Source organism: Schistocerca nitens, chromosome 12, assembly GCF_023898315.1.
Source record: "Schistocerca nitens isolate TAMUIC-IGC-003100 chromosome 12, iqSchNite1.1, whole genome shotgun sequence".
In the NCBI taxonomy this organism is placed as follows: Eukaryota; Metazoa; Arthropoda; class Insecta; order Orthoptera; family Acrididae; genus Schistocerca; species Schistocerca nitens.
Genome location: NC_064625.1, coordinates 31,324,122 through 31,336,300, shown reverse-complemented (window position 1 = coordinate 31,336,300; position 12,179 = coordinate 31,324,122). Strand labels below are relative to the sequence as shown.

Genomic DNA, 12,179 nt, shown 5'->3' with positions numbered 1-12,179 from the left:
CCAAGGCAGGATGGCCGAAAGGGTATGAACCCCACTCCTCACAAATGGAAGTCCAGTTCATTAATGCTGACATAGCCACCTTGCTCAGTATGTGATTAGGAAGGAAAATCACATATACTTAACCTGCAAGGAGATTATAACAAGGATAAGAAGTGTAAATATTATATAACTAGAACATGAAATTTTTTTATATTGCATTACTGAAAAAAAGGTTAACACATGAATACATTATTTAACATTGCTGAAAAAACACACAGGAACACCTGGCAGTACTATAACATCACAATCTTCTGATACCTTTTCTGTGGAGGTGTATTGCACTTCATCTGGCACAGAGAAAACAGGAAACCAACAGCACAAAAATTCTTGTGCAAAGACGAACACAGTGTAGATGGTACATCTGTTAACAGGTTCAAAAGTAACTCAACAATAAACATAAATCTCTTATGTATGATGGTAATGCATTATAAAGAATGACACCAAAATGACTTGTATGTCTTAGGGTGCAAGTTCTTTTTGTTCTCTCTACATGGAGGAAAATTGTAAAAAGGTGGGAAGTTAAGAAGATAGGACCTGAATAAATTGAAAGAACCAGAGGTTGTTGAGTTTCAGAGAGAGCATTAGCAAGTAATTGTCAAAAACGGGGTAAGGGAATACAGTAGAAGAATGAGTGGCTACGAGAGATAAAATATTGAAGGCAGCAGAGGATAAAATAGGTAAAAAGACAAGGCCAAGTAGATATCTTTTACTAGAGATAATGTATTTCATCGAGGAAGGGAGAAAATGTGAAAATACAGTAAACAAAGCAGGTGAAAGGGAATACAAACATTTAAAAAATGAGATTGACAGGAAGTGCAAAATGGCTAAGCAGGAATGGCTAGAGGAAAAATGTAAGGATTTAGATGCATATATAACAAGGAAAAAGGTAGATACTGCATACAGGAAAATTAAAGAGGCCTTCAGAGAAAAGGGAAGCAGGTGTATGAATATCAAGAGCTCAGATGGAAAACCAGCCTTAAGCAAAGAAGGGAAAGATTGAAGGAGTATATAGAGAGGCTATACAAGGTAGATGTACGTGAGGCAATATTACTGAAATGAAAGAGGACATAGATGAAGATGAGATGGGGGATACAATAACGTGAGAATTTGACAGAGAGCTGGAAGACCTAAGTTGAAACAAGACCCTGGGAGTAGCAACATTCTGTTAGAACAACTGAGAGTCTTGGGACAGCCAGCCATGACGAAACTCTTCTATTGGTGATCAAGATGTATGATACAGGTGAAATACCCTCAGACTTCAAGAACAATATAATAATTCCAAAGACACTAGTATGTATTATTAAACTGTCAGTTTAATAAGTCATGGTTGCAAAGTACAAAAATGAATTTTTTACAGAAGAATGGAAAAGCTGGTACAAACCAACCTCGGATAAGATTAGTTGGATTTCAGAGAAATGTAAGAACATGCGAGGTAATACTGACCCTACAACTTATCTTGGAAGGTAGATTAAGGAAAGGCAAACATACATTTATAGCATTTGTAGACTTAGAGAAAGTATTTGACAATGTTGACTGGAATACTCTATTTGAAATTCTGAGAGTAGCAAGGGTAAAATACAGGGAGCAAAAGGCCATATACAACTTGTACAGAAACCAGACAGCAGTGGTAAGAGTTAAGGGGCATGAAAGGGAAGCAGAGGTTGAGATGGGAGTGAGACAGGGCTGTAGCCTATCCTTGATGTTATCAGTCTGTACATTGAGCAAGCAATAAAGGAAACAAAAAAAAGAATTGGGAGTAGTAATTAAGAGTTCAGGGAGAAGAAATAAAAACTTGAGGTTTGCCAATGACATTGTAAATCTGTCAGAGACAGCAAAGGACTTGGAAGAGCAGTTGGATGGAGTGGACAGTGTCGTGAAAGGTTTATATAAGATGAACATCAACAAAAGCAAAACAAGACTAATGGAATATAGTCGAATTAAATCAGATGAAGTTGTGGGAATCAGATTAGGAAATGAGACACTTAACAGAGTTTTGCTCTTTGGGCTGCAAAATAACTGGCGATGGGCAAAGTTGAAGGGTATAAAATGTAGACTGGAAATGGCAAGAGAAGTGTTTCTGAACAAGAGAAATTTGTTAATGCTGAGTATAGGCTTCAGTGTCAGAGTGTCTTTTTTTGACAGCATTTGTATGGAAGTGAAACATGGACGATAAACTGTTTAGTCAAGATGAGAAGCTTTTGAAATGTTGTGTTACAGAAGAATGCTGAAGATCACAAAATAAATGAGGAGGTACTAAATAGAATTGGGAAGTGGATTATGGCAAAACTTGACTAGAAGAATGGATCGGTTGGTAGGACACCTTCTGAGACACCAAGGGATCACCGGTTTAGTACTGGGGGGAGTGTGGGTGGTAAAAACTGTAGAGAGAGACCAAGAGATGAATACAGCAAGCAGATTCAGAAGGATGCAGTTTGCAGTAGATATTCAGAGATGAAGAGACTTGCAGAGGATAGAGTAGCATGCAGAGCTGAGTCAAACCAGTATTCGAACTGAACACCACCACAACAACAACAACAACAACAACAACAACAACTATAACAACAAAAGCCGGCTGGGGTGGCCAAGCAATTCTACGCTCTACAGTCTGGAACCGCACGACCGCTACGGTCGCAGGTTCAAATCCTGCCTCGGGCATGGATGTGTGTGATGTCCTTAGGTTAGTTAGGTTGAAGTAGTTCTAAGTTCTAGGGGGCTGATGACCTCAGAAGTTAAGTCCCATAGTGCTCAGAGCCATTTTTGAACAACAACAACAACAACATGGAGGAACACACAGGTGCGAGGGTAATAGCTATGGTAATTGCTATTAGCATGTATGTTACCATAATGAGCTCTTGTGATCGAGACACATTTATATACGCTGAGATGACAAAAGTCATGGGAAGCCTCCTCGTATTGTGTTGCACCTTCCTTTGTCCAGCATAGTGCAGCAACTTCACACGGCATGGACTCAAGTCATTGGAATATCTCTGGAGGAATATTGAGCTGTGCTGCCTCTATAGCTGTCCATAATTGTGAAAGTGTTTGCAGGTGCAGGATTTTGTACACGAACTGACCTCTCAATCATGTCCCATAAATGAAACTTCCTGGCAGATTAAAACTGTGTGCCGGACCGAGACTCGAACTCGGGACCTTTGCCTTTCGCGGGCAAGTGCTCTACCAACTGAGCTACCCAAGCATGACTCATGCCCCGTCGTCACAGCTTTACTTCTACCAGTACCTCGTCTCCTACCTTCCAAACTTTACAGAAGCTCTCCTGCGAACCTTGCAGAACTAGCACTCCTGAAAGAAAGGATATTGCGGAGACATGGCTTAGCCACAGCCTGGGGGATGTTTCTAGAATGAAATTTTCACTCTGCAGCGGAGTGTGCGCTGATATGAAACTTCCTGGCAGATTAAAACTGTGTGCCAGACCGAGACTCGAACTCGGGACCTTTGCCTTTTGCGGGCAAGTGCTCTACCAACTGAGCTACCCAAGCACAACTCACGCCCCGTCCTCACAGCTTTACTTCTACCAGTACCTCGTCTCCTACCTTCCAAACTTTACAGAAGCTCTCCTGCGAACCTTGCAGAACTAGCACTCCTGAAAGAAAGGATATTGCGGAGACATGGCTTAGCCACAGCCTGGGGGATGTTTCTAGAATGAAATTTTCACTCTACAGCGGAGTGTGCTGTCTATGTCTTTTGCTCGAGGTGTGGAGGGTGTTCTTCAAACCAACTGTGAACAGTTGTGGCCAAGTGGCTTGAGGCATTGTGATCCATAAAAATTCCATTGTTGTTTTGGAATATGTAGTATATGAATGGCTGCAAATGGTCTCCAGGTAGCTGAACGTAACCGTTTCGAGTCAGTGATTGGCCCATTTGGACCAAAGGACCCCGTTCATCCATGTAAACACAGCCCACACCATTATGGAGCCACCACCAGTTTGCACTATGCCTTGTTGACAACTTGGGTCCATGGCTTCATGAAGTCCACACCAGATGCAAACCAATTTTTACCACCAACTGAAATTGAGACTCATATGACGAGGCCACAGTTTTTCAGTCATCTAGGGTGCAACAGATATGGTGAGAAGCCCAGGAGAGATGCAGGAGGCAAGGTTTTGCTGCCGGCAAAGGCACTTGCATCGCTCGTCTGCTGCCATAGCCCGTTAATGCCAAATTTCACTGCGCTGTTCTAGTGGTTATGTTCATCGTACACCCCGCATTGATTTCCCTGGTTATTTCATGCACTGTTGCCTGTCTTTTACCAATGAGAACTCTACACAAATGCCGCTGCTCTCAGCTGTTAATTGAAAGCCATCGGCCACTGCTTTGTGCACGGTGAGAGGTAATGCCTGAAATTTGTTATTCTCATCACACCTTGACACTGTGGATTGCGGAATACTGAATTCTCTAATGATTTCCAAAATGGAATGTCCCATGTATTTAGCTCCAACTACCATTCATCATTCATAGTTTGTTAATTGCCGTCATGTGGCCATAACCATGTCGGAACCATTTTCACATGTATCACCTGTGTACGAATGACAGGTCTGTCAGTGCACTGCCCTTTTATACCTTGCATATGCAATACTACTGCCATGTGGATATGTATATATCGCTATCCCATGGTTTTTGGCACCACAATGTACGTACGGAGAGGGTATTGTAAATGCACATAACTTTTTAAACTTTAATTGGTTTTACTTAGAAATTTGTAAGTGGAGTTGGAGGAGCTGGTCATTGTGATGCAAGAAGATGCTCATAAAGTATTCTTTTACTTCTGTTCTGAATATCTGGACATTACTGTATTCTTTCCTGATACATACTGGCAACCTGTTAAAATATTACTGAGCTAGTAAGTCATCTTTATTTTTTTGTAAATGCATAACATTAGAGTTTGAAAGCTTCAGGGTTAAACTGTTTGTTGCAAATCATTTGCAAGCCTGCTCCACTATTCTCCTGACTGTGTTATTTTTTTCTCTTATGTAATACAAATTATTGTGCATAATGGTGATAGTCTGTGATTACAAAACCTGTCACCAAGATTATTTGTGTAGTAATTATAATTTTAAAACTTCAGTGTTGTGTAATTTTATTGCCTTTAATCACCACAGGTGAAGATACTCATAATCTACATCATTATAAAAGGTGTGTCTGTTTGGCTGTCATTTAAAGCTGTGTTAGATATTTGTGTCAAGACTGTGTGTTTTTCAGGAAACTGCTAAGAGTCGTGGGTCATCTAGAGGTTGTGACATCGACAAAATCTCGTAAACCAAACCCTGTACAAAGGATCGCACAGCAGGAAAACCTCACAGTTCATCCATGGCCATTGGAGTCTGTTCCACCAGGATTTCACATTGGTCTTGTAGCATCTTTTGGACACCTCATTCCCAAGAAGATAATTGAAATGTTCCCTTTGTAAGTACTGTCGGCTTGTGAATCTATATGCTGCAGTTGTCAAATATCAATACACATTATTCACGTGAAGAAACTGTAAAATTATGAGACAGCATTGCTGGCCAGTACTTAACTTTAGGATGTGAAATTCTTAGTACCGCCTCCGGACACGTATAAAAGTATGAGGGAGGACTGCACATCTACATATTTATTTCTCAAAATAGTCACCCTGGTGACAAATACATTTTTCCTATCGCCACTGTAGAATTTGTGCTTTCAGTTTTCTGAGGGTCTTCCAGTATTTTGCAGTGTTTACGGCTTGAGATCCAAATGCGTCACACCTTGAACATCCCAGAACACTGTGAGTATGACTTTGCCTGCTGATGGTATGGTCTTGAATGTTTTTGACATTGATGACCCTTTTTGGCAGAACTCCTATGATACTTGCTTGTTTTTAGGGTCAAAATGGTGAACCCAGCTTTCTACACCTGTTGTCATGTTATTAAAGAACCCATCACTTTCACTGTCAAAATGCAAAAGAAATTGTTGAAAAATGTCCAATCTCCTCTGTTTCATATCGGCAGTGAACATTTGAGGCACCCACTATGCTCACAGTTTTTTGTACGACAGTTCTGCAGTGATGGCCTGTACACACACTTACGATATGCCACACTTAACTGAGAGCTATGTCTGTGTTATCCAACAATTTTCTTGATGAGTTCATGATCTTGAGTCTGATGAGTCTTGTTAGATACCATATGTGATTGTCCACTCTGAGCTCTGTCACACATGTAGAGGTAAGCACCACCATTCCTTCATTACAAGCACAAACAACCCAGTGTTGCATATTAATGATGTCGGTACAGTTGTTATCATACACAGCTTTTATTTTTCTACAGGTTTCAGTTGAAGGCACATTTCTTGCAATTAGAAACTAGGTTAGAGACTTGATCACAGCATGCTGTTCAACCTGCACAGACCTAGTTCTGTTACAGGCTGCCATTTTACACCACTGTCATGTTACATACTAAAATTTGGAGCCCTCTAGTGACAGAGCTGACCTTGGGGAAGATCAGTTTGGATTCCATAGAAATGTTGGAACACGTGAGGCAATACTGACCATACAACTTATCTTAGAAGAAAGATTAAGGAAAGAAAAACCTACGTTTCTAGCATTTATAGGCTTAGAGAAAGCTTTTGACAATGTTGACTGTAATACTCTCTTTCAAATTCTGAAGATGGCAGGGGTAAAATACAGGGAGCGAAAGGCTATTTACAATTTGTACAGAAACCAGATGGTAGTTAAAAGAGTCGAGGGACATGAAAGGGAAGCAGTGGTTGGGAAGGGAGTGAGGTAGGATTGTAGCCTCTCCCCGATGTTATTCAATCTGTATATTGAGCAAGCAGTAAAGTAAACAAAAGAAAAGTTCGGAGTAGCTATTAAAATCCGCGGAGAAGAAATAAAAACATTGAGGTTTGCTGATCACATTGTAATTCTGTCAGAGACAGCAAAGGACTTGGAAGAGCAGTTGAACAGAATGGACAGTGTTTTGAAAGGAGGTTATAAGATGAACATCAACAAAAGCAAAACGAAGATAATGGAATGTAGTCGAATTAAATTGGGTGATGCTGAGGGAATTAGATTAGGAAATGAGAGTTTTGCTATTTGGGGAGCAAAATAACTGATGATGGTCGAAGTAGAGAGGATATAAAATGTAGACTGGCAATGGGAAGGAAAGCGTTTCTGAAGAAGAGAAATTTGTTAACATCGAGTATTGATTTAAGTGTCAGGAAGTCGTTTCTGAAAGTATTTGTATGGAGTGTAGCCATGTATGGAAGTGAAACATGGACAATAAATAGTTTAGGCAAGAAGAGAATAGAAGCTTTCGAAATGTGGTGCTACAGAAGAATGCTGAAGATTAGATGGGTAGATCACATAACTAATGAGGAGGTATTGAATATAATTGGGGAGAAGAGGAGTTTGTGGCACAACTTGACTAGAAGAAGGGATCGGTTGGTAGGACATGTTCTGAGGCATCAAGGGATCACCAATTTGGTACTGGGGGGGGGGGGGGGGGGCAGCATGGAGGGTAAAAATCATAGAGGGAGACCAAGAGATGAATACACTAAGCAGATTCAGAAGGATGTAGGCTGCAGTAGGTACTGGGAGATGAAGAAGCTTGCACAGGATAGAGTAGCATGGAGAGCTGCATCAAACCAGTCTCAGGACTGAAGACCACAACAACAACAACAACAGTGACAGAGGATTGCAACTTGCGTTAGGGAAGCGGGAAAAGTAACTGAGTAATATGCATCTGGTACCAAGGATGACATGGACTGGTGGAAGTGACGCTTGAAAGAGAGAGAAGAGTAGAGCAAGGTGAAGTGATGCCTGGGATCCCTGATGTTGCAGCTGCTTGTGGTCTCTTTGTCCTGGCCACTCAATTAGCAAATAGTGGAGGGCTCATGAATCTCTTGAGTCGAAGGTGAAAGTGGTTGCTGGCTGCACGACTGTTCTGTCCCATTTTTCAGATAGTATCACAATGCAGTATGTCGACACCGAGGACAGCCAACGAAGAAATAAAGAAAATGGAAAATCGTCACAAGCCTTATCTATATGAGGGTGCTATCTGTTCTTTTGGACACGTCTGAAAGAACTCTTATGGGAATCGGTAGATTGACTGCTGCGAGTAATGAGTATAGTGGGCAGGGACACTACAAATGTAGTGTGTGGACATGGAAATGTGGGTCTCATGGGAAGCATGCCAAAAGTAAGTACCTGCAGTCTCACTATCGTCTGTGTCCTCGGTGGCTCAGTCAGGTAGAGCGTCTGCGATGTAAGCCGGTTGGGGCACACATTTTCAACTGTCTCCATTGATATTTATCAATGCCTGTAAGCAGCTAATGGTCTGTATTTCATTTTGCAATTTGTTTTGATCATCTGATGACTTTACAAAGATGGTAAATGACAGCATCATCTGCAAACAATCTAAGAGGGATGCTCAGATGGTCTCCTAAATTGTTTATGCAGATCAGGAACAGCAGAAGGCATATAACACTTTCTTGGAAAAAGCCAGATATTACTTGTGTTTCTGTTTTACTCGATGACTTTCCATCGATTACTGTGAACTGTGACCATTCTGACAGAATATCATGAATCCAGTCACGCAATTGAGAAAATACTCCATAGGTACACAATTTGATTAAAAGTTGCATGTGAGGAATGGCTTCAAAAGCCTCCTGGAAATCTAAAAATATGGAATCAGTTTGACATCTCTTTTCAACAGCACTCATTACTTTGTGAGAGTAAGGAGATAGTTATGTATCACAATAACAGTTTTCTGAATCCTTGTTGGCTGTTAGTCAATTAATCATTTTCGTCAAGGTAGTTCATAATGTTTGAACTCAGTATTTGTTCCAAAATCCTACTGGAAATCGACGTCAGTGATATGGTTCTGTAATTCAGTGGAATACTCCTATTTCCTTTCTTGGGTGTTGGTGTGACTTGTGCTGCTTTGCAGTCTTTTGCTATGGATCCTTCTAAGAGAGAGCGGTCTTATATGATTGCTAAGTATGGAGCTGTTCTATCAGCATACTCTGAAAGGAATCTGGACCCAAGGCCGTGCCTTTATTAAGTGATTCAAGCTGCTTCGCTACACTGAGGATATCTACCTCTAAGCTACTCATGTTAACAGTTGTTGTTGATTCAATTTGTGGAATATTGACTTTATCTTCCTTTGTGAAGGAATTAGTAACTCTGCTTTAGTGGCACTGTTATCAGTAACATCATCATTGCTATTGGACAGTGAAGGCATCGATTGCATCTTGCCACTGGTGTTCATTAATGTGACCGGAATCTTTTTGGGTTTTCTGCTAGATTTCAAGACAGACTTTTCAAAATGGAAACTATTGAAAGCAGTTTGCACTAATCTTGCAGATTTTGTGTTCTTTTTAATTTGGCATGCTTTCTTCGTTGCTTCTGCAACAGTGTTCTGACCTGTTTTGTGTATAGGTTTCCACAAATGACGGTCTTGTATGCTTGAGAATTGTGCTGGAATGCAGAAAGGCCTGTAGAGGATCAGCACTTGGTGCAGGGAGTGGCAGTTGGTCCTGAGCATAAACAATTGTAACATATTGTGAACAGGATAGATTGAAAAATCAGCCAACCAGTTGCAAATAAAGGTTTATTATCCCTTGATCATGGTTTCAATATGTATAAAAAAAAAAGCTCTTAAATGTGATTTTCAGAGTGTCCCTGTAGATGTAGAGATCTTCTTCAGAAGTATTGGCCCTAAAAATGTACACACCAACTACATTTTTTTAAATTTTTTTTAATAGAAACATAATAAAATATTAATAGAAATATTTTATCTTGTGACAACTATTGCATCATGTGATGTAATAAGTGATTATGTTTATTTCACAAATATTTTTCTATTAATATTTTGTTAAGTTTGTAAAAAAAAAATTACTTTGTAACTGGTGTATACATTTTTAGGGCCAATATTTCTGAAGAAGACATTTTTATAAATATCGAAACCATGATCAAAGGATAATAAACCTTAAGTTGCAACTGGTTGACTGATTTTTCAATCTATTCTGAATTACACAGTTGCTGTTTCGCAGCCGTGTTTAAGATTTTGATGCTGTGAACAGTTACACAGAAAGAGACCTGTTATCATAGATCACACGATTGCAGAACAATCACTGGAAGCAGTCACATCCATTAAATATCAAGAAGTTTGTGTATGGTACAGTTTAAAGTGGAACAACTACATAAACCTTATTGTAAGTAAGGCAGATGCCATGCTGAGATAGATTCGAAGAATCATCAGGAAGTGTAGTCCATCCACGATCGTCCGATCGATGTCTACCAGTCTTTGTCCTTTGGTAGTCGAGGAAACAGTGTCAGCATGTTGATCCTGTTTGGACATATTTACTAATAACGGAGCCATAGTTCAAGTTTCTGCTTGTACCACACACAAGTCAGGCTAATTCCTTGCCTTCATATTGGTGCTTATATACCTGCACCGGACTCACTCTATATTACATATATGCTCCAGCAACACTCTCAAATGGAAACTTCTTGATTACCCCTTACACTCATTGACTTTCTCACCTTTGTTGTAATACATAGCAAAAGCAGCAGTGTTTCCATCTTAGAGGTAACAAATGCTTACAGAATGTAGCCATTGCTGCTGCAGGTAACAGTCTGTACTTTTTCTCTTTGCAGAGGCGTTCTGAACGTACATGCCAGTCTCCTGCCTCGTTGGAGGGGTGCAGCTCCCATTGTATATGCCGTATTGAATGGGGACACGAAAACAGGAGTTTCCATAATGCAGATTATGCCACACAGGTATGTAGGCAATGAAAGAAATATTGTGTAGACATGCAAGTATGTATGATCACCAAAGGTGTGCCACAGTGATCAAAATTGGGTCCATGCTTATATACAAATTATAAAAAAAAAATTAACAGGAATTGTTTAATGTCGTGGGCTTTATACATCAAATCTTCAAATTTTTTTGTCGTGGTACATGTGTTCCTGACGTATATTTGCATATTCAGCTGTTTTGAAAATTTAGTTTATTGCTGACAGATGAAAAAGTTATACGTATTTCCAAGTTCTCAGCAAATTATTACTTCAGAAAAAGATGGATCAAAGAATTTGCATTAAGTTTTGCTTGAAAAATGGAGTAAAGTGAAGGTAGTGTTTACGAGTGGTATAAATGTTTCAGAGAGGGTCAAGAAGACATTGAAGATAACGATCACCGTGGACACCCTAGCACATCAATTTCTGATGACAATTTCGAAGAAGTAAAGATAATGGTTCTGGAAAATTGCCAGATCACCATCGAAGAGGTTGCTGATGATGCTGGCATATCCTTTGGCTCATGCCAAGCAATCTTTTTGGATGTTTGAGCATGAAATGTGCAGCAGCAAAGTTTGTTCCGAAATTGTTGAATCTCAACCAAAAGCGATGTTGCATAGACATCTCTCAGAAATTTCTGAATGAGGTCGACAACAATCCAGATCTTCTAAAAGAGCTTACAACAGGTGGAGCAATGTGGGTGTATGTATATGATGTCAAAACTGAACCCCAGTCGCCCATATGGAAACTACCAGGAGAGCTGAGACCTAAAAAAAGAAAATCAATAAGTTTGATCACATGTGAAGGTCCTTCTCACTGTTTTCTTTGATTACACTGGAATAATGCATCATGAGTTCCTGTCTTGTGGTTGTACAATCAGTAAGGAATACTACCTGGAATATGTTGCCTCAGCCACTGTGTTCACCAGACATGGCCACCTGCAACTTCTTTCTGTTCCTGGGGCTGAAGAAAACTGCGAACGGATATCATTTTGCCACCATTGATGAGATAAAAACAGAATCACTGAAGGAAATGAACATCATAACGAAAAGTGAGTTCCAGAAGTGCTTCCAAGATTGGAAAAAACACTGACACAAGTCTGTTGTATCTGATGGGGATTACTTTGAACAGGACAAATTTGATGTTGATGAATAAATAAAGATTCTTTAAGAAAAACAAAAATTCCTGTTACTTTTTCACCACGCCTCATGTGTGGATGACCTTACATAATATATACAAGAAGCAGAAATGGTTCTTTTTGCTGATGATGCAAATAGTATTATTGGGCTCAACTGAGCAATTTCAACACTCGGAAATGTAAATAACATTTTTGTTGAATTTGAATAAAACACAAAACATGCAGCTCCGT

The 12,179-nt window shown here is 39.9% G+C and overlaps 1 protein-coding gene across 2 annotated transcripts in view; it reads left to right on the top strand.

Annotated features, from left to right (window-relative positions):
• LOC126215330 (methionyl-tRNA formyltransferase, mitochondrial) overlaps window positions 1-12,179 on the top strand; it is a 53,091-nt gene that overhangs the window by 17,732 nt on the left and 23,180 nt on the right. For both annotated transcript variants that reach the window (XM_049942012.1, XM_049942011.1), the window contains exons 2-3: window positions 5,257-5,460; window positions 10,673-10,795. In XM_049942012.1, coding sequence (XP_049797969.1) covers window positions 5,257-5,460; window positions 10,673-10,795 — 327 coding nt within the window. The remainder of the gene's footprint in view (window positions 1-5,256; window positions 5,461-10,672; window positions 10,796-12,179) is intronic.